The sequence below is a fragment of the Anopheles coluzzii genome, chromosome 2 (assembly GCF_943734685.1).
Source record: "Anopheles coluzzii chromosome 2, AcolN3, whole genome shotgun sequence".
NCBI classification, from domain to species: domain Eukaryota; kingdom Metazoa; phylum Arthropoda; class Insecta; order Diptera; family Culicidae; genus Anopheles; species Anopheles coluzzii.
This window is the reverse complement of record NC_064670.1, coordinates 92,236,768-92,256,202: the sequence shown is the minus strand read 5'-3', so window position 1 is coordinate 92,256,202 and position 19,435 is coordinate 92,236,768. Positions and strand designations below refer to the sequence as shown.

At 45.1% G+C, this 19,435-nt stretch overlaps 2 protein-coding genes across 13 annotated transcripts in view; both read left to right on the top strand.

Annotated features, from left to right (window-relative positions):
• LOC120952222 (actin-binding LIM protein 3) overlaps positions 1–14,857 on the top strand; it is a 38,940-nt gene extending 24,083 nt beyond the window's left edge. For 8 of the 12 annotated variants that reach the window (XM_049606936.1, XM_049606932.1, XM_049606935.1 and 5 more), the window contains exons 3-12: positions 5,784–6,094; positions 6,453–6,850; positions 6,949–7,315; positions 7,811–7,876; positions 8,123–8,667; positions 8,748–9,061; positions 11,022–11,122; positions 11,970–12,036; positions 12,173–12,408; positions 12,486–14,857. In XM_049606936.1, coding sequence (XP_049462893.1) covers positions 5,784–6,094; positions 6,453–6,850; positions 6,949–7,315; positions 7,811–7,876; positions 8,123–8,667; positions 8,748–9,061; positions 11,022–11,122; positions 11,970–12,036; positions 12,173–12,408; positions 12,486–12,599 — 2,519 coding nt within the window. In that variant the 3' untranslated portion in view covers positions 12,600–14,857. Of the gene's footprint in view, positions 1–5,783; positions 6,095–6,452; positions 6,851–6,948; positions 7,316–7,810; positions 7,877–8,122; positions 8,668–8,747; positions 9,062–9,826; positions 9,916–11,021; positions 11,123–11,969; positions 12,037–12,172; positions 12,409–12,485 lie in introns of those variants that run through there. The other 4 variants (XM_049606939.1, XM_049606940.1, XM_049606941.1 and 1 more) reach the window with 4 other exon arrangements.
• Positions 14,858–14,971: 114 nt separating this feature from the next.
• LOC120952226 (uncharacterized) lies at positions 14,972–19,283 on the top strand. Its single transcript, XM_040371443.2, has 4 exons — positions 14,972–16,683; positions 16,759–18,549; positions 18,655–18,939; positions 19,004–19,283. The coding sequence occupies exons 2-4, from the start codon at positions 18,392–18,394 to the stop codon at positions 19,101–19,103; spliced, it is 543 nt and encodes a 180-aa protein (XP_040227377.2). The 5' UTR covers positions 14,972–16,683; positions 16,759–18,391; the 3' UTR covers positions 19,104–19,283.
• Positions 19,284–19,435: the final 152 nt, after the last annotated feature.

Genomic DNA, 19,435 nt, shown 5'->3' with positions numbered 1-19,435 from the left:
CGGTCGATGCTGGATGCTAGACAAGATTTCAATCTACACTCTGGTTCGTGCACGACTCTTCAACCTACCTCGAACGCGGTACGAAACGAATTCTGTGCGCAGTTCAGCCGTGAGGTTAATCGTTGCGAATTGTTGTTGAAAATCAGTGTCGTGCTTTGGTTGTTTTCTTCCCAAGTTCCCCAGCGTAGCACGTTTCGAGTGTTGATGACCTGATTGTGCTTGTGTCCCGGCGGTTTCCGTGTGATCAAAATAGCGCAGAAATAGTGCGGTGGAATTACGTGTAAAATGTTGTCCAATTACTTTGATTTATTTTAAACTGTGGCTCATGATTGAATTTCCCACACACTTGGGACATGGAGTAATAGATGGATGGAGATGTTCATATTTTGGAATTTGGCGATTGTGCTTCCGATTACTCACCAACCTAGATTAGTCACCGCTTAAATTGGCTCGCAAATTGCGTAGTAATGATGCGCTTCTAATGCGATAAACAATTTAAGCATTCTGTGTACTCCCCAGCACGATCGTCTCAATTGTGTCGGATTATTGGGAGCGGAAAACGTCCACTAACTGGCAAATTGCATTTTAATTGTTTTGGGGACTTTCCGAATATTCAAATTGTATAAAAACCCACCACAATTCCATGTGGCAACGACAAAACAAATTTACCCTTTGCGAGGGAATCTTTACTCGGGAGTGACACTGAACGGGAACCGTAAACTGAGTTCGAACAGTAGCAAAGATGACAGCACCATCTCTCGCCCTGTTACTGCTGGTGGTGTGTATTGCGTCGGGCTCTGTACAGAATGTCGGAGGGCAGGACGATATGGCCGGCGATACGATCGCTTATTCCGCGTTTGAAACGCCATCGCAAGGAACAGACAACACCGCCAATGGTGGCAAGATGGAAAGCTGGGAAGCGCCACCGGAAACTGTGGGCTTCTCGAACGAATCCCCGATCGCGTACGCCCCTGGATTCAGAAATGCATCCTCCACCACCGCCACCACCTCCTCCGACTCGTCTTCCATGGTCAACAGTGAGGACGATTACGATTCCGAAGACGAGTCGGACGAAGATTCGTCGGAGCTTATCCCGGCCGTGACGGGCGTTAGAGCGCGGCTTGCTCCACCACCGCCGCCCAGCAACGGTGGTCCGAAAATTGGATACTCATTCGAGAACGGATTTCCCAACATGCCGACTGACAAGCCTAATGCAGGCAGTGCTGTGGCTACTGTGGCAAAGGTTACCCGGACGCCCTTCTTGCATCGGATGCCACCGTTCAACGCCTCGCTGCACCGCCAATGAATGCAAACGAAATAAATGACACAGAGTCTTTACGTCTTTACGAAATGCTCATTGCGTTATAGTGGTTTACATGTTTTATCTTCAGTCTAATCTAAATCGACAGCACGATTCAATAGGTCCATATTCATATCCATGTCCTGCATTGATCTTACGGAAATCGCGGTACGTATTGCGGCATTGTGCAACTCGATATGTGCCGGACATGTTACCAGTAATGTACCTTTTGCACTTACATGCGCTTATAAGAGTGTCCTAGTGTAGACAGAGCATTTTAAACTCACGGTTTTGCGGTTAGGCGCAACGTAAGGTGTTTGTGGTTATATTGGTGCTATCGTTTACGATCAGCTATATTGATTGGTGTCGTTTTTCTTTTGGACAGGAACGGGAACTTATCGACGAAGAAAGTAATTAAAATATGTTTAACAAATAATATTATATAAAAAAATAATTTTAAATATTATATAACAAATAATTATTTTCGTTTTAATCAAAAATTCCTCTATCAACATCGCAAGAACTATGATTGTATTACTTTTTGTACCATTTCAGCACACGTTTTACCTTCTTACATAAATCCCATGTCAGTGATCTACAGATCGATCGTTGAACAAAGTCCTTTCGAACGGCCAAAGTGTGTTTTGTTTTACTTGGCGATACATTTGGTAAAAGAAAGTCCATCGATCGGTCCACGATCGGGTCGATGTACAAGTGAACCAAAATTTGGCTGTCAGTTTACATAGTGGGCAAAGGTTAACGTCTTGCGCCTGCTGATTTGGTTTGGCAATCGTGCTGTGGCACATTTTTAGCGCCAGTTACCAGGCTTAAGGTTTTAGATAGGATCCACTCTGGGTAAAGTGCAAGCTGATGCTTTGTTTGATGCGAATAATACGAGCTCAGGCAGCCTTTTGTTTATGGTATTATCTCTGAAGTGTACACCAAAATAATTCGGGAAAATTTATACCGTTTCTTCCAAGCAGTGTAAGCGACTATTTAAGGCAGAAGATTTTTTGATTGGCCCTTAAATTATACACTCAAAATGAAAGTAAAACCAATTAAACCGAACATGCGCTTCGTTCCAACTGCTGGCCCCGGTATATTCATCGTCCGGTGGGCATATTTCGTTCATCGGATCGATGTGTCGCAATCTCTTGATGTCGCTTGGCCTCACATTTCCGCCGTCGCCTTTGGGACACAACTTCCCTCCGCACCAACACCAGCAGTTGTCGTGCGTTTAAAGTTCCTGTTTGGATTTTCGCGGCTGGCTTCCGTCCGTGTTTTGGATGACGGTGTGTGTGTGTGTGTGTGTGTGATATAGCCAAAAATAGACGAAAGTCAAACTCGTCGTGTTTCGTGGCTACGCCGGGAAGTTACCTCGGGGACATACAGTTGCCCAGTGGAAATAGTTTTCCGGCAGCGCTCGGAGCGTTTTTTTTAGTTGGTTGTCAGTTTTCCACAACAGGGCGGGGACAGATAAGAGAGAGAAAGAGAGGAGAGTCGCCTTGAGTGCTGCTTTCTTGTTTCTCCTGCGGTCATCGTGCTATTTATTGCTGCCTGAAGCACGAGAAATGGTTCGTTACGGTTGCATGTCTGTCGGTTTGGCTGTTGGATGGATGTTTTATAGCGTGTTGTTGAGGTGTGCCGGAAGAGGAGAAGGGCAGTCAGTTTTGCCTGCATTGGAATGTCAAGTGGGTTTCGGGAGCTCGAATTAGCTGTGGATTTATGTAATGACGTGACAAGGTTTTTTATATGTACTGTACCTAATAAACTCCTCTCCAATGTCCTTGCCTGTCAGACGGATATTGGCAGTATGTTTGCCTACAGTTGTGGCATAAATTCTGGAACTATCTCAATCAATCCGATTGATGCTTTGATCCATTAAAGAAATTAAAAACCTTCCATTCCAACACTTTCATAGAAATCTCTAGATGTGGCCATCATTAACAATAAATTCAGCAGCAGTGTAGCAATCACCCATTCTTCGTTATCAGAGCTCGTTGCCTGGTTGTAGTTGCTTTTGGAATCCATTAGAGTACCGTCACCTTGAAGGTCAATTGGCGTGCTATGGCTGTGGGCTGTTGGTGGTAGTACACCTACCACTATTCTCACACATATCGCGCCCTGTTGTCAGCAGCAAGCCTAGAGCACACAGCTGAGACCTTGCCCATCGAACACATCACTCGGGCAAGGGCATAATGGTCTCGTCGGCGCTTTACCTCTCTGTTCCCGCTCTGTCGCCCTCTCGCCCCGTAGACACAAAATGATGATTTCGGTAGTGAGCGAACACGTGAAGAAAATGTCCCGCCCTTTTTCGCGTTTTCTTCCATCTTCCAACCCACACCATCCTCCAACCGTGTGTGTTAGCTAATGGGGCATGAACCTTTGATTGTTCCCTCTGACTAACACTGATTGGACAAACACGCGCACATGCACACTCACACACACACACACGGCTGACGCTTTGTAACCAGAAAGTGTTGGAGCACCTAACAGCACAGGTGATAACAAATAATGAGGGCCTGTGCCAACTCCCAAGACATTTCTCTGCGAAATGACGTTGGTACGAACGGCTGGAGGAATGGAAACTACTCCGGTGTCCGCAACTGCCGGGAAGCTTGTTTGCTTTCTTATCTTCGCTCCTCACAGTGTATATTCTCTGTATCATTTGTCATCGTCAGAGTGATGTAGAAGGATAGAAGATGTACGGGGACGGGATGGTATTGTATCGCCCAAAAGGTGTACAATTTGACGCATGGCATATTTTGAGCGCAATGTTATCAAGTGCTGACGAAGCTCCGAGCCGCTTGCTCCTTATCGTTCGCCGGCTTGCTATCTGATTCCGCCAATGTCCGCCACCAGCAGCGACCAACACAGCGAGTGAAGTTTATCGAAGAAGATATCGACTCTGACTATGGTCGACTGTGTGTTGTACCGCATGAACGACATCCAGTTTAAATTCATGTTTGTCAGACACTTTCCACAATTGATGGGTCATGCAACAGCGGGCGGGTGTGAGTTGGAGTGGTAATTGTGTGCTAAATTGTTACACATTGCCAGCAGACGGTGATCTGTGTGTGTATGCGTGTGTGCAGAAAGGTTTATAGGTTAGGTGAGAGATCTGGCGAAGGAATGTCCAACGATTCTAACAAGCACATATGACTATGACATACTCTCCTCGCCCCATTCGGTTCTGCTCTAGAGAGTTCCAGGCTGTTGTGATGGCAGAGGTTGGGTTCGGGTGAACTTGAGAACAGCAATAAAGGGTTGCTGAATTACACACATCTCCTCAATATGCTACCCATTCTCAGCTAGAAACCGTTGGTGACTGTCAGGGGGATGGGTATAATCGATTATGATGATTATCGTCGTTTGCATTTGCAGTTGACAGGCTGACATTGAGCCCCGGACCCGGACGTGTAACACGAACATCATCATCACGCCTGCTAAGAGCGGAAGAAGTTACCAAAGTAATGGAAAACATGTGTCATTACGGCCAAGATGTCGCGAAGATCTTCGACATTGTGTGACCTCCCAAGGGAAGAGAGCAGTCATGGAAGTGGAGTTACATAATTCCAGTCTAAATTGGCTGTCTAAACTTAGCTCTGGTGGAGCTGTGCACGATAACGATCTTGATTTTGAAGTATGGCGAGCGGTGTGCCACTAATTGTTCGCTGATTCCTTCCTGCCAATTAACAAGAGAAGCTGCTGCTGCTGCCTCGAGACGTGTCCAGAATATGACATCATAAATTTCTCGCCTAAACGTTGCCTCGTGTTTGAAATTGGTAATGAAGTACATGTTTCCCTTTGCCATCGTGGCGATCGTGAATCAGCCAATATTTCTGATCCGTTTTTTTGTGTGTGTGCGCATTCCGATGCAGATGATAAGGGGCAGTTCACACCGTAGATAACCCGCGCGGATGGACGAGTTTATAGACGAGCCTCAGAGGCATCTGTGTGGTTTTGGTTGGCGGAACAACCCGTTTGATGGTCGATAGATTACATCAATTTTTATGTTTGTTTGCAGTACGCGCGCGACTGTACCGTGTATTGGTTCCGCATGTGCCTCGCAATGGTGCATGTGTCGTACCCGTTTTTCTCTGTAATGTCGATTGGCAGGCCTTTTACGGCTGCTAACTGCTGGGCCCGTAATAGTAGTTTCACGTGTATCGCGTGTAGATTGCAGTATTAATGGGAGTTCTAATCATGATCGATTCCATTTTCTCGTAATCGCTTCATTAACACTGTCGAATGGGGTGGGGATTGGGAAAGAGTCCCCAGGTGTACAAACAAGTAAGGCAATTCTATAAACTATTCACATAACCGAAAGACGCTAGTAATCATTATACGTGTTTATTTTTAAACTAGCGATAGTGATATGTTGGGACACTTTTTTTTATTTTAAACACATCAAAACATATCTTTACAAGTAGTAGAACACTTCCACTAACCACGCACTCGTTCGCACCTTCATCCTTTGCAGGGAAAAGCAAAATCCAGTGCAGCAAGTGTCAGAAAAAGTGCTCGGGCGAGGTGCTGCGCGTTTCCGATCGCTACTTCCACAAGACCTGCTTCCAGTGCACCAAGTGCAACAAGTCGCTGGCCACCGGTGGCTTCTTCTCGAAGGATGGCGCCTACTACTGCACACTCGACTACCAGAAGCTGTACGGGACGAAGTGTGCCGCGTGCAGCCAGTACGTGGAGGGCGAGGTCGTGTCCACGATGGGCAACACATATCATCAGAAGTGCTTCACCTGCAGCAAATGCAAACAGCCGTTCAAATCGGGCAGCAAGGTAAGCGGGGTGGATGGATGACACATGCCCCCGGTGATGGGACGATGTGCGCTGTCATGCTTGCGTAAGGGCATGTCCAGAAACTTCGTCTCTAATTCCAACACGATAAAAGGGTAAAGGCACTGAAAAAACAAGTTTTTATCACAAAAAGAGCACTTTTTAAAACAAAAAAAAAAAACGCGATGTGATAAGAGTATCATCTGCCCCCTTTGATCGTGTTGTGTGTTACCCGGGAGCTGTTTTTCGCAATGCCGAGGATACTTAATGTGTCGTGTTGTTTTTGGTGTTAATTTGTGTGCGTGTTTGTGACCACATTTTATCCCGCCCGGTCTCGTGGGATAAAACGATTTTCCAAAAGGTTACCAACACCGGCAAGGAGGTCCTGTGCGAAAGCTGCGTAAAGTGTCCACCGGGCAGTGGGGTGGGCGGCGGCGGAGGAGCAACCGCAACCGGGTCACCGACGGTCGGTGCCGCGGCAGGGGTGGTGCAGGGTGGTACCGGTTCGGCCGCCGTGTCTCCCAAGAGCCGGGCGATCGAGCAGAAGCAGGAGCAGCGCACTATTAAGGAGATCACCTCGAGCCCGACGAAGGCGGCCACCCTGCAGCACCATCAGGAGACGGTGAAGAAGCAGCAGCAGCTGCTGCAGAACGGTGGCAAGCAGCCGGACCCGAACGATTGTGCCGGCTGCCAGCAGCAGCTGAAGGAGGGCCAGGCACTGATTGCCCTCGACCGGCAGTGGCACATTTGGTGCTTCAAGTAAGTGTACGGAGGAGGTCGCCGGTGGTCTCTATTCCTACGAATTAACTTCTAACGGATCTTTTCCCTCTTTCTTTCTCTCTATCTCGGTGTTGTAGATGTAACGCGTGCGGCACTACGCTGAACGGGGAGTACATGGGCAAGGACGGTGTGCCGTACTGCGAGAAAGACTTCCAGAAGTCGTTCGGCGTGAAGTGTGCGCACTGCAACCGGTACATCAGCGGCAAGGTGCTGCAGGCAGGTGATAATCATCACTTCCATCCGACTTGCGCCCGCTGTACCAAGTGTGGCGATCCGTTCGGCGACGGGGAGGAGATGTATCTACAGGGCGGCGCCATCTGGCATCCGCGTTGCGGCCCTGGCCCGTCCTCCGAGGCCGGCATACTGAACGGTGTCGATACGAACGGGTTCAACACGGAGACGGAGTTCGATCGTACCAGCACGAGCGGTATGAGCGAAATACAGGTAAGCGTAAGAGGAGGGGGAGGACAGGGTACACGTGGCGACGAGATGCGCTTTCCTTGTGTAATCGTACTACTACTACTACGCTCTGCTAGCAAAACTTATCGAGCTGCAATTGTGTCTAATCAAAACATAGAGAAACGAGGGCCACTTTGGTCCCGCAATTTCGTTTTTCTTTAAGCTTACATTTTTTAATGAAAAAAAGATATCATCAAATTTTAGATAAAATATTTCTCAATGTTTTCGTTTCAAACTCTTGTAATTGTATGCTCCATATGTATTTCTTATTGCTCTCGTTAGCTTGAGATGTAGCAATTTCATTGTGTGTGTTTAAATGTTGCAACTTATTGTTTTTTTTATTATTTTTGCACCTTTTTTTGCTTCTTTTCGTCTCTCTTTCTTTTCTTTGTTCTTCTTTCTTCTTTTCTTTTCTTTTTTCTCTCTTCTTTTCTTGTGTTTCCTTCCTTCTTCTTTTCTTTCGTATATTGCTCTTTTCAGTTTACGTATCGTTCACAAACGCCGAGCGTTAATGGTTCAGTTTATAGTCCCTACACGCATAGAAAGGTTAGTTTACTCATATATTGGCACACGTGTCGGTGGTTTATGGTTATTGTTTTAACGCCCTTAGTTTAAGTGTAAATGTAACTAACACACACTGCCTTGGCTGTTACGTATAGCTAAATGCTTTACCGATAGCAAACTGCACCGTCATTGCTAAAATGGCGCTACGCGTGGGCGTTTTCGTGACAAATTTGCAACATTGTTTATATAATTGCTGTATTTTTATCTTTCTTTAAAACAAAAAAAAAGTACCATCGCACCACAAGCCCGGGCTTAATATTAAGAGAATACAAAAACCAAGGCTACGAGGATATCGCCCGTATCTACACCTACAGCTACCTGACCGAGGAGCCCGGTTATCTGCGGCGCCCGATTGAGCCGTACGATAGGGCGCCGGTGTCGCCCCACTTCCATCGGCCGGTGCAGCACTACTCGTCGATGGGCGTCGGCGGCACGGCCAGCAGCATCGGTACGCGGTCCGCTTCCGGGTCGCGGTCACACTCGCGCAGCCGCAGCGCGATGAAGGTGCTGGTGGACAGTATCCGGTCGGAGACGCCGCGCCCCAAGAGCCCGGGCATGAACAACGAGGAGCCGATCGAGCTGAGCCACTATCCGGCGGCCAAGAAGCCGCCGCCGGGCGAGAAACCAAAGATCGAACGGGACGACTTCCCGGCCCCGCCTTACCCGTACACGGATCCGGAGCGTCGGCGCCGCTATTCCGACTCGTACAAGGGTGTACCTGAGTCCGACGACGAGGTCGACCATGCGAACAACAAGGAAAACGTTACAGAAAAGTGAGTGTGTGTTTAGTGGGAAGAGGTGTGTGTGTGTGAGTGGTGCTAATTGCTGGTCACGCTTTTATTGTTTTTGGCAGACGCCACACGAAGGAGGAGGAGGAGCTGCGCAAGCTGAAATCGTCCGGCATGGGCACGGTCATACTGAAGGATCTGCAGGAGAAGAAGCGGTACGAGCACTGGAAGCAGGAAAATCTCGACCCGCGCAACGCGTCCCGCACGCCGTCCGCCTCGAAGGAGCCGATGTACCGGATGCGCTACGAATCGCCGGTCGGTGCGTCGCCGTCGCGCAACCTGGACCACCAGAAACCGTTCTACGAGGATGAGTTTGACCGTTCCACGAGCTACCGTGGATCGGTTGGTCGTGCCATCGGTAACGCGACCAGCTACAACGGTAAGCAAAACGGTCGGGGGTACTGGTGAGATGTACATGGGCGGCAGGACGAAGTACATAATGTGCAGCACACGTTGGGTGCGGGTGCTGGTTAAGTTTGTGTGAGTGAGTGTGTCTGTGTGTGTGTGGTAGCGCATCCAATAATCCTGGAAAGTGTTGATGGCAACAAGGTTTACTTCAACACTCTGCATTGGCCGAGTGCGCAAGGTGTGATACGTCTTGATGATGTTGTAATATTGACCCGTTAATCCCGTACAGACTGACAAAATGCTGTGTGATAATAGTGTGATAAGGTGGTTACCTATTGTTTATACATTACATATTAACCTACCAAAGAGAGGAACAGTGTTAGGAACTGCGGGTGGAAAATGGAGTGTGTTTTGAGTGTTGTTCTCTCTTCCTTCTATCGTTTGTGCTGAATGATGTATTATTTCTCCTATTTACACGCACACACACACAAATTCACGTCACTTCGAGCGACACTCTGTTGTAATGTATTTGTTTTAATTGTATTTTGTATGTGCGAGTGTGATATTGTTTTTTTTGTGTATTTATACTTTATTTTGTTTGATTTAAAAAAACTGTGTTTTCTTCTTCTTCCCTTTATCATATCCTTTACGGGATTTCCTTCGCCTTTCTTCGCCATTTTTTTCTTTTTTTTGACTGCATTTTGGTTTCACGCACCAATTTCACCTGGCTCACCACCTTACCGCCCGCTCCATCCCCCCCCACAACCACTACCTGCCTCTCCATCCATTCCATTAGCCATCCATTCGTACAGGTCACCTCCGAAGCCGGGATATGGATTCAAAACGTCCACACTGCCACCGTCGCTAAGAAACGGTTACAGCTCCGTAAGTCTCTCCCTACGTTTTGTTTGATTTGTTTCTGTTTTTTTCTCGCTCTCTCTCTCCCTGTCTCTCACTCTCTCTCTCTGTTCAACATCCCATTTACTACGTGAATGAACGATGGATGATAATTGTTTTGGGTGGTACGGCGGCCCCTGCTTAACAATACGGCGCAATCCTAATAATGTCCTTTTGTGTTTTCTCTGCATTTCTGTCCTTGTATCGCTCTTTCTATTACTAATCGGTTCTTTTGGTTTATGTTTTGGGCGCGTATGTGTGTATGTGTACAGCTGTCCTCTAATCTTATTAAAATAGGAAATGCTGCTCGTATTATTATAGGATAACATCTAACCCTGGTGTGTGTCTGATTGTGTGTGTTTTTGAATGTCCTTTTCGGTCATGATTGGTCTACTAAGTGTGTACTACGGCAAGAATGGACAAATCAGCATCGCCGGAAATCGTTGGTTGCAGGTTGTGGTGTGGTAACTGATTTAAAAAGAGTGCATTAAATGCTAGAATATGGCATAAGTAACTAACAATTGAATCGTGTACCAGCAGAACGGGGAAGGGTAACTGTTTCCGTCGCTAACCGCAACGCCATTCTCATGTGATTGTTCTCTCTTTTCTTCTTTCTCTTTCTCTTCTTTCATCATACTCACCTCCTCATCTCCACGTCACACACCACCCACCTCCCACTGTGTGCCTTGCAATAAACGTACTGCTGATTTGGCTCATTGGCCCTGTGTTGGCGGACGAACGAACCATGAAATTTCATCTCCTACTTCGCTGGTGGTGATGGTGGTGCAATGCTTCTATTGGGTGTATAATATATTGTGGTTGTCAAATACCGACGCAACAACGACTGGCTTAACCATCATCGCCTAACAACCTCATCGTCGTCGTCGTGTGTGTGTGTGTCGTCCATCTACTATTGCTTACCTTCTGCCATTAACTAAACCACATAACTCTAACAAACACTACATCGCGCCAACATAACATGTACTGTTGTTGTCCACTAACGACTACTAATAACGAATTAAACAACACTACATCAAACACACACACTGCAACACCTGCATCGAACCATTAAAAAAACAATCATACACCGGCAGTGGTGAGTTCCTTACGACAAGTACCTAAACCGGGTTACGGCTTGGCCCCACGTTCGCATACCTTCAGTTCCGCTACGTCCGGTTCTGCTCACGGTGTTCCTGTAAGCTGGCTTTTATTGTAGCTACATTTTACGTGTTTTTTTTTGGTTGGGTTTCGTTTCGTTTTTCACCGACTTTTTTCCATTTCACTCACTACTTGTTACACCACGTTTTCATGTTCAACTATCTTGTTTTGGTTTTTTCTTGTAACTATTCGTTTTTTTCTTGAAGATTTAATCTTCTTTTGATTTTTTTAAAATAAAATTGATTACTAAATCTTTGCTATATTTTTCCAAATTTTATCTACCATCTATACGTAATTGGCTTACGAGTTTTTCTTCCACATTGGCTTGTTTTTTGTTCATTAAAGTATGTTTTAAGCAATGCGTTGGATTGCTTTTGCGTTTTGTGTTTCTACCATTCACTAACAAAGTCCATGTGTGCATGATCGTGTTCCTGTACTCTCTCTCTCTCTCATGTTACTGTTAATGATGTCCTTTTCCCCCTGTTGTTGCCAAAACCTGCTAAGAGATTTTTGCTTTTATGGGGCCAAGTGTTTTTTTGAGTGCATCCTTACGTCTTCTACGTTCTCTCTGTACCGTAGAGCCATAGCTGTTTAGGGATGCGTTTGCTTTTTAATTGTTTTTGTTTTGGTTATATACTTTTCATTCCCTCTTTTATCGATCACTGCTGTTTTGATTTAGAAGACGGTATTAGCAACACTAACAACACTTGTATTGCGCTTTCATAATTGTGTGTTTTTTTTTTTAATTATTATCAATGTTTAGTGCTAGTGCATGTTTTGGTTCGTTTGTGTCGTTTCTTTTAATATGTTTATGTCACACCCTTTTCATTTCGTCTCCTACGCGGGATTTGTGTTAATACAGTGTTTTGCTACCATCATTGCAGGATTTCTCATTCAGCGGACTCGGAGATAAGACCCACAGTACGGAGTTTAGCTGCGGCAAAAGCGACAGTACGTATACATTGCCTGTTTGTGTAGCCTTTCCTCTATAACATAATTGTTGTGTCCGTAAAACATAAACCCGTCGACACACACACACGCCAGCAACGAAAATACTAGAAATGACTTTCTCTTTTCCACCTTCCAGTTTCCGGCGATTCCATAACCGAAGGCGACCGTCGTGCACTGGGCGCAGAGCTTCCCGCCTCCAGTACGTACTCCGGTGCGCTTTCCTACCACTACCCGCAGCAACCGACCCGTCGCAGCTTGCCCAACATGGCCCACTCGATGCTGGTGCACGAGCCGGCCAAGATCTATCCCTACCATCTACTGCTTATCACCAACTACCGATTGCCGTCTGATGTCGATAGATGTAATCTAGAGGTATATTTAAAGAAGCAGTTTTGTTTTCCCCGAAGCACGGCAAGCTACTAAACACTTTTCCGTCCATTTGCTTACAGCGTCACCTATCGGATGTTGAGTTTGAAGCCATCTTGCAATGCACACGGCCCGAGTTTTACCGTATGCCCCAGTGGAAACGCAACGACATGAAACGGCGTGCTCGGCTTTTCTAAGGAAAGAAAAGATACAAACACCACCACAACACTGGGTCTTTGGCCATCAATGCACGCGGTCCAATGCGACCAACTACGAAACAACTCTAGCTTCCTTGCCGGGCAAAACAAATAAGCAAAAAGAAAGAAAAAAATCGCATCGGAAAAATCAAACCAAAACACCGTGCTGCTAATGCTATTGTACCAACGTAAGCGCCCGCGAGGATTGGTCCGTATTTTGAAAGTGTTTTGTGTTATTTTGTTTTGTTTTGTTTTTCTTCTTCATCGTTTAATGTGGACGTTGGCTTTGAGTACACACGGCTGCGTTTATATACACATTATAATTATTATTATTATGCTACTATAACAACTACTATGAATGAAACCTTCTAGCCTTTCCTATTTAGTTGCGTTACGGGGTGCTAACGTAGGGGGTAGCATCTTTCCTTAAACCTTGCAGCACGTATGCTTTGAACGTTTAGACAGTTTACTTTTAGCTTTGACGATTGCCGAGCGTACAATTTTAGGGCTTCTTTCTTAATTTATAACCGAAATGCGGTTTGCTTGCGGAATGGAACAAAAAAACAAAAACAAAAATGCGTACATATTTAATCCACATTGTTCTTGTTGTGCGATGCGCAATTGATTTTGCCCTCCGGTCCGGTGTACCGGTCGAGAAAGGAAAGAAAAGAAAGAGGAGAAACAAATTTTCATTCGCTTGTAGCTTGTGAAATTGGCCTAGAACCGCGAACTCTGTGCGAATATATTGGATTTTGTGTGTCGACACTGTCGCCAGCGGCAGCTGAATTCTAATGCATTTATGTAAGCGCTGTAACGAGGTAGAAAGAGGGCTGTTAATTGTTTCTTGCGGCATGCATGTTGGTTTAGGTGTTTTCTGGGAAGAAACACTGAGAGAGAGAGAGTCATTAGCGATAATGAAGGTGAAAAGAACTAAGAAAAGGTAAACTGAGCAATGGCAAAACAAATGAACACAACAGACACACACACACAATCGAAAACATTACAACATAAACATAGCATGAACACAGTGACAAGAACTTATTAGATATTGGATTGGTGAAACATATTACACAAGAGAACACAAAATTCAGCTAGCCTTAATGCAACTAATTGTAGATTTTAAGTAGTGACGTGAACTATGATGGTGGGTACAACTATAGAAACAAAGCCGAATGGGAAGGGCGAAGAAGCAGTAAACGCGCGATAGGAGATAGAGATATTTATGAGTTTTTATTTATACGAACGAGAGTAGTGCATACTCTACAACATCTAAATCGCCGGATCGAAAATGTGAAATAAATGAAGAGAAATTGGTTTAAAGCAAACTCGCGAGCCGAGCGCAAAAGAAAGCGCACTCATTACACTTGATTTGCTGCGGCTGGCGAGAGCGAGAGAGAGAGAGAGAGAACGAACACCGTGGTAGTAAAGCTATGAAATTAAAAAAATAATGAAAGTATAAAGTTTGCAAATCGGGAGATCCGATGATTCACAAAATGAAACACAAAACTGCCCAGTATCATCATACTGTTAGCGTTTTGCTTCGTTGGCTTGAACGGTTCAAACACACTATCGCATACTGTCGCAGATACAGAGTTTTCCAGGAGTGCTTATAGCTATGGCACACTTTATTGACTCTTTTTTACAAGAAATGACCTTCATTTGATGGTAATTGGACTCTATAGGATCTTTTTTGGACAAATCCAATAGGATTTTTTCATGGAGTCTGTCCAAAAAGAGTGCCATAGAATCCATTTCCCATCATATGAAGTTTACTTCCCATAAGAAAAAGTTAAGGAAGTGTCCCACAACTACGAGAACCCTTTGGAAAACCCTGTAATTGACAAAAAAAGGAAAAACTAAACAGATTTGGAGGAAAAGAAAGGAAAGCAAGCATATAAGGGATCAGTGAAGATAGTTCCTCCGGTGGCACACCCCGTGAGTAAGCGTAGAAAGAGACTGTGAGAAAGCAACTGAAACCCCTAATTGCGCTGTTAGCGAACGCGCGCGTTCCATTAAAATGAACAAGAAACGAAATTTACCAGCAGAAACGAAATTACCACACAAATTTATTCAACACACAACATCACGGCAGCGTACACCGAGCGAGTGAAAGTAAAAGAACGAAATAAATGAAGCGAAGAAAACAAAGCTTAAGCATCACATCCCTGAAACAAAAGAGCACCAAAGTGACGAGAAGAAACGCATTACAAATTCGCTACCTGTCGGCAATAAATACTAAAAAGCGATCCCGAAATCGATGCGATGCTTTATAACTCGTTGAAAAAAAAACGGAAAGAAACGGCACGAATTATTCTTCTCCAACACTTATTTACAACAAAACAAAAATGCGGCTGCACACAGTGAGTGGTGTAAACCAGGTAAATCATCTCAAATCATCGTGCAAGAGCTCGTAAACCAAGAAACGTTACTATTTTTTATACCTTCAAAAGAGAATGTATCTATTAGTGAGTGGTATAAATCTTGGTAGGGGAAGAAGAGATATTAGAAAGATATATTAACAAAGAGTAACCTAATCAGAGAGAGAGAGCGAGAGAGACAGCGAACGAGTTAGGGATGAGTCATACAGCGGCTACTAATTATTTCATGATGGGGATGAACAGCTTAATCAAAACAAAATCCTTTAAAAAATTCCCAATTTAACTAATATAAATGAGAGTAGTAAAAAAAGGGGGGGAAAAGAAAGGTGCAATCACTGGACACGAAATGCTTGCATTCTGCAGCTTAACTTTACTGTCGATGTATGCTAATTGCGCACGTAGTAGTTAGTTTGTAAGGATCGTGTAATAGTGCTGCGTTGCCATTGCCCGCTACTGTACTGCACACGTACGGCTTCTTGGGCGGCTAGCCAACACTAAACGGGGAGCAAACGAAGCAAACGCAATACAAAAACAAACGAAAACTGTGCACGAATGCTGTACTGTCCTCTAAACGGTGGAGACAAAAATGGAAACAACAAATAGAGCTACTATTTATTGGTAAAACATGTCAAACGCATTCGCATTCGAAAGCGTGTTTCGAAAAATGTAAAACAAAAACTAAGGAAAGAAAGCATTGTTCTGTAAGTTATGAAGCTGTTTCACTATTCCACTGACACGCTGTTCAGATGCCGCAACATGTGATTGTATCATGATTCCTTTTCTTCACCATGCTTTCTTGTCTCCAACTGATTCGGGGACGAAGCGGTGACTGTTGTTTGATCATTACGTTTTCGACAGCCATGCGGCATGTGTTAAACAGTTAAACAGGGTAAAAATTATTTAGTCATCTTCAAGGGTAATCGAAAGCGAAGCGTGGAACAGTCGGCGACACCCTTTCCACATGGCCCTTTATGTGTAAGTTTTATTATTAGATAGTGACAGAGAGGCACGTCCAAAACTCTTGATTCTTATGGCTTTCAAGGACTGTGTCCATGGTAAGAACAAACTGGTTTGGTTGCGTACATCGTTTTTGATCTTTTGGTATATTCTCTACACAAACTACGCAGGCAATTTAACCTAACAATCTTGTAAATTCATATTATTCATCATTAACTTTCCAAAGTTTCGAAATAGGACTGCTGCTGGTATCACGAGCCTTCCCTCACTCTAGTCTTAATTTAGACGGCTAAATATAGTGAGTATAATGAATCATCATGTCCTAAAAAAAACCCGAATTTTACCGAATCATCGGGTGATCGCTGACTCAATTCACTGGCGATGATTGTAAAATCAAAAATTACGTACAAATCTCCAACGACCCTCTCGCGTCCCGCCCAACATTTGCCGGATTTAGTTGATCGAGCATCTCTGATCCAGCCTTCCCATGCCCGGCACATGCCTTGTGATAGTGTTAATTGGTGATCTTCTTTGGCTGAAGGCGACTTCTTCCGATCGCTCAACGCGTAGTATAAATTACATTGCTTTGTTTCAGTTCGGGCATCAGTTTGAGGCAGGTGAAGCTTGCGAGCGGACGGACAGAGCTAATCGTGACCGCGTGTTAAGAACAGAACGGTTGGGTTGATTTTTGAGTTTAACATAACAGTGATACAAAGCGCAAAGTGACGAACATGAAGTCCAATCAAATGGTTAGTAGTTGCTTAATAGAAGCGAATAAAACAGAAAATAATCGTGACATTTTCTTTATTTCTTTCTGATTACAGCTGGTATCATCGTCGGTCGTGATCTGCCTTGGCCTGTTACTGTGCACCATGCATGCAGGTGTGGAAAGTGCACCAATCGTAGCAGGCGACGACGTCCCGCTGCACGTGCTTCCTTTGGCGCAAGAACACGTGGGCGATGATTCCTTGCTGCGCTCGTTTGATGCACTCGCTGCTGCTGCTGCTGCTGCTGCGCCCCACAGTCGAAGCAAGCGTGAAATAATCTTCCGCCCCCTGTTCGTGTACCGTCAGCAGCAGATTAAAAGGCAGAAACATCACACCACCACCACCATAGCGCCGTACAACTTTGTCAACGATTATGATACGTACGATGATGCTTATCAAAGTTATCCCCAATATCCTTCCGTGTAGTAGATTTGCATGGTGCAGCTATTGCAATGTTTTGCAGTATTGCATTTACTTACATGCTCTCCATGCGTGCAGTCGTAGCAAAAACATCGAACCGCACCATCCAGCACTGCGCACCGATGGGTGGCTCTCACGGGTTCGAACTCTGCTCCCGACCGGGGAGATAATTAATGTTGTGATAAATGTTTGTTAATTAGGGGAAAAAAACTGAAACAGGTTGCTATTTATACTTACGTACAATAATATACACAATGCGAAGGGATTTGGAGGTGCGCTGTAGAGACAAACACAACTGTGCCTAATATACGCTGTATTTAGTATGTATTGATTAGTTCGGATGTGCTAATAAAAATGATTTTACATCTTTCCTTACCAAATATAAGCTTTTGGATGGTCTGTTCTGTTGCTGCTGCCAAACATGGGCAAATTAGAATTCGGGATTCTGAATGCTCCACTCCTGTTAATTGTACGATTTAGCATGCGGACCAGATGGAGGAGCAATCGCTTCATTCTTCTGAGGAGCGCTTTGATGAGCCAGATATTTTGGTTGCCCACAGATGTGCTTGATGAATTGCTACCAAAATAGCGCCACGAATTCACAATCGCTGTGGAGCAATTGTAACTGCTGTCTCACAGAGTGTTGTAAATTAGTGGCACCCCGTTACTCTGCCACACTGTTCAAGTTCATCGTCCAGTTTTAGGTCAACGGGTGCGGAGATACGGGTGTGAAATGAGATCGACACCGGGAGGAAAAGGTTCACACGTTCGCTTTCTCTGGTGTGTTTTCTGGGGTTTCTATCCTTGCCCGGATTCAGTTCCGTTCGACTCTGTTCCTGTTTCTCTGTTATACATTAAAGGGGGCCGAGTTCTTCTTGTATTCCATAGGCTTCCTTCTAACCGATGTTTCTATTGAAATGCAATGCACCGTCCAATTCGCAACCTTGCATTATGAGTAACCAGAATGGCATCTCATCAGGCCAATTCCGCGTAAAAGTTGCATAGAAAAACCATGTTTTTGCGCTCACGACTCTTCGTTTCTCGTCCGGTTCGGAATAGTTAGCACCCGTTTCCTGCCGGGAGTTGCTGCTCGTTTCCTGCTCCGGAAGGTGCTAATGAGCTCCATCAACAGCTGCTACAAAACCCCTACCTGCCCCTGCCCAGTATAAGAACCGAACTCAACGGGCACTCAACTGCGCTGCACAGCGGAGTGGAATAGAAAACGATCAAAACTAGGTGCAGCTGTTGAGTTTCAGGGACAGTTTAGAACATGGCGTCCGAGTGGAGATATCGTGGGTTGAGCGCGGAACCGTTTGTACTTACCGTGCTGTGCTGGTGGGTCACTTTCCAGTGGCGATTGTGTCTAGCAGTGCCGGAACCATTCTTTCATCAACCTGGCTATTACTACGCTTCGAATTCATTGATACGGTGCGTGTGTGTTTACGCTCGAGTGTGAGATAGAAACGGCCACCTTTGATTGCGCGTTTTAGAAAGTGCTCGATTTAAACTTTCTTCTCCTTCTTCTTCATACAGCCCCGCAGCAAACGGTTACGGTTACTATGAGCAACCGAGTGCGTTCTCTTCACCAGCTGCTGCCGAGTCACAAAATGTAGCAGTTTACAGTGGCCATCCTAACTATTACGGTATGCCCGGGTATGAAGATCGTCGGTCGGTGGGTTCGAGGAGAAACAGCTGGAACGATCCTTACCTGCAATGGAAGTGGAACAACTACTACAACCGATACTACTATCCTACCGTCAGTGGTGCCGCCGAATGGAAGGATCGACATGATGGTGTACAATATTACAACAGCAAAAGGTAAAATTAAATGATGTGCAGACACAAAGAAGGGAAAACATTAATCAAAAGGTTTCATTTTTAGACGGCAAGACTCGCCTCAGCCGGTGGAAAGTACGCCGGAACCGGCCACGACCCGACGTCCAAGGAAGAAAAAGCTATTTGTGCCGAATGTATGGGGCTAGGGAGGCTTTTTTGTACTGATGATCTAATTTAAATGACGATTTTACGATGTGCCCGGGTAGAGCGGTCAGTTACGATGCATTTATACACTGGACTGATCAAGTATATGAGACGTTTGCATACTTTTAAGTTAATAAAGATGATTTTGTACGTAAATTGAACAAATAGGCAAAAATATTTAAGACTGAACCGTGAAACCGTTGATGCAAATCCTCCTCCCTTTTGAAATTGTCCTAAAACAACGAAGAGAAAAGACACGTTAATCGATCGTCTTGGAATCAATAGAACCGATGGGATGGACAATGACTGTCTCCTACAGCAGATCGACACAGTG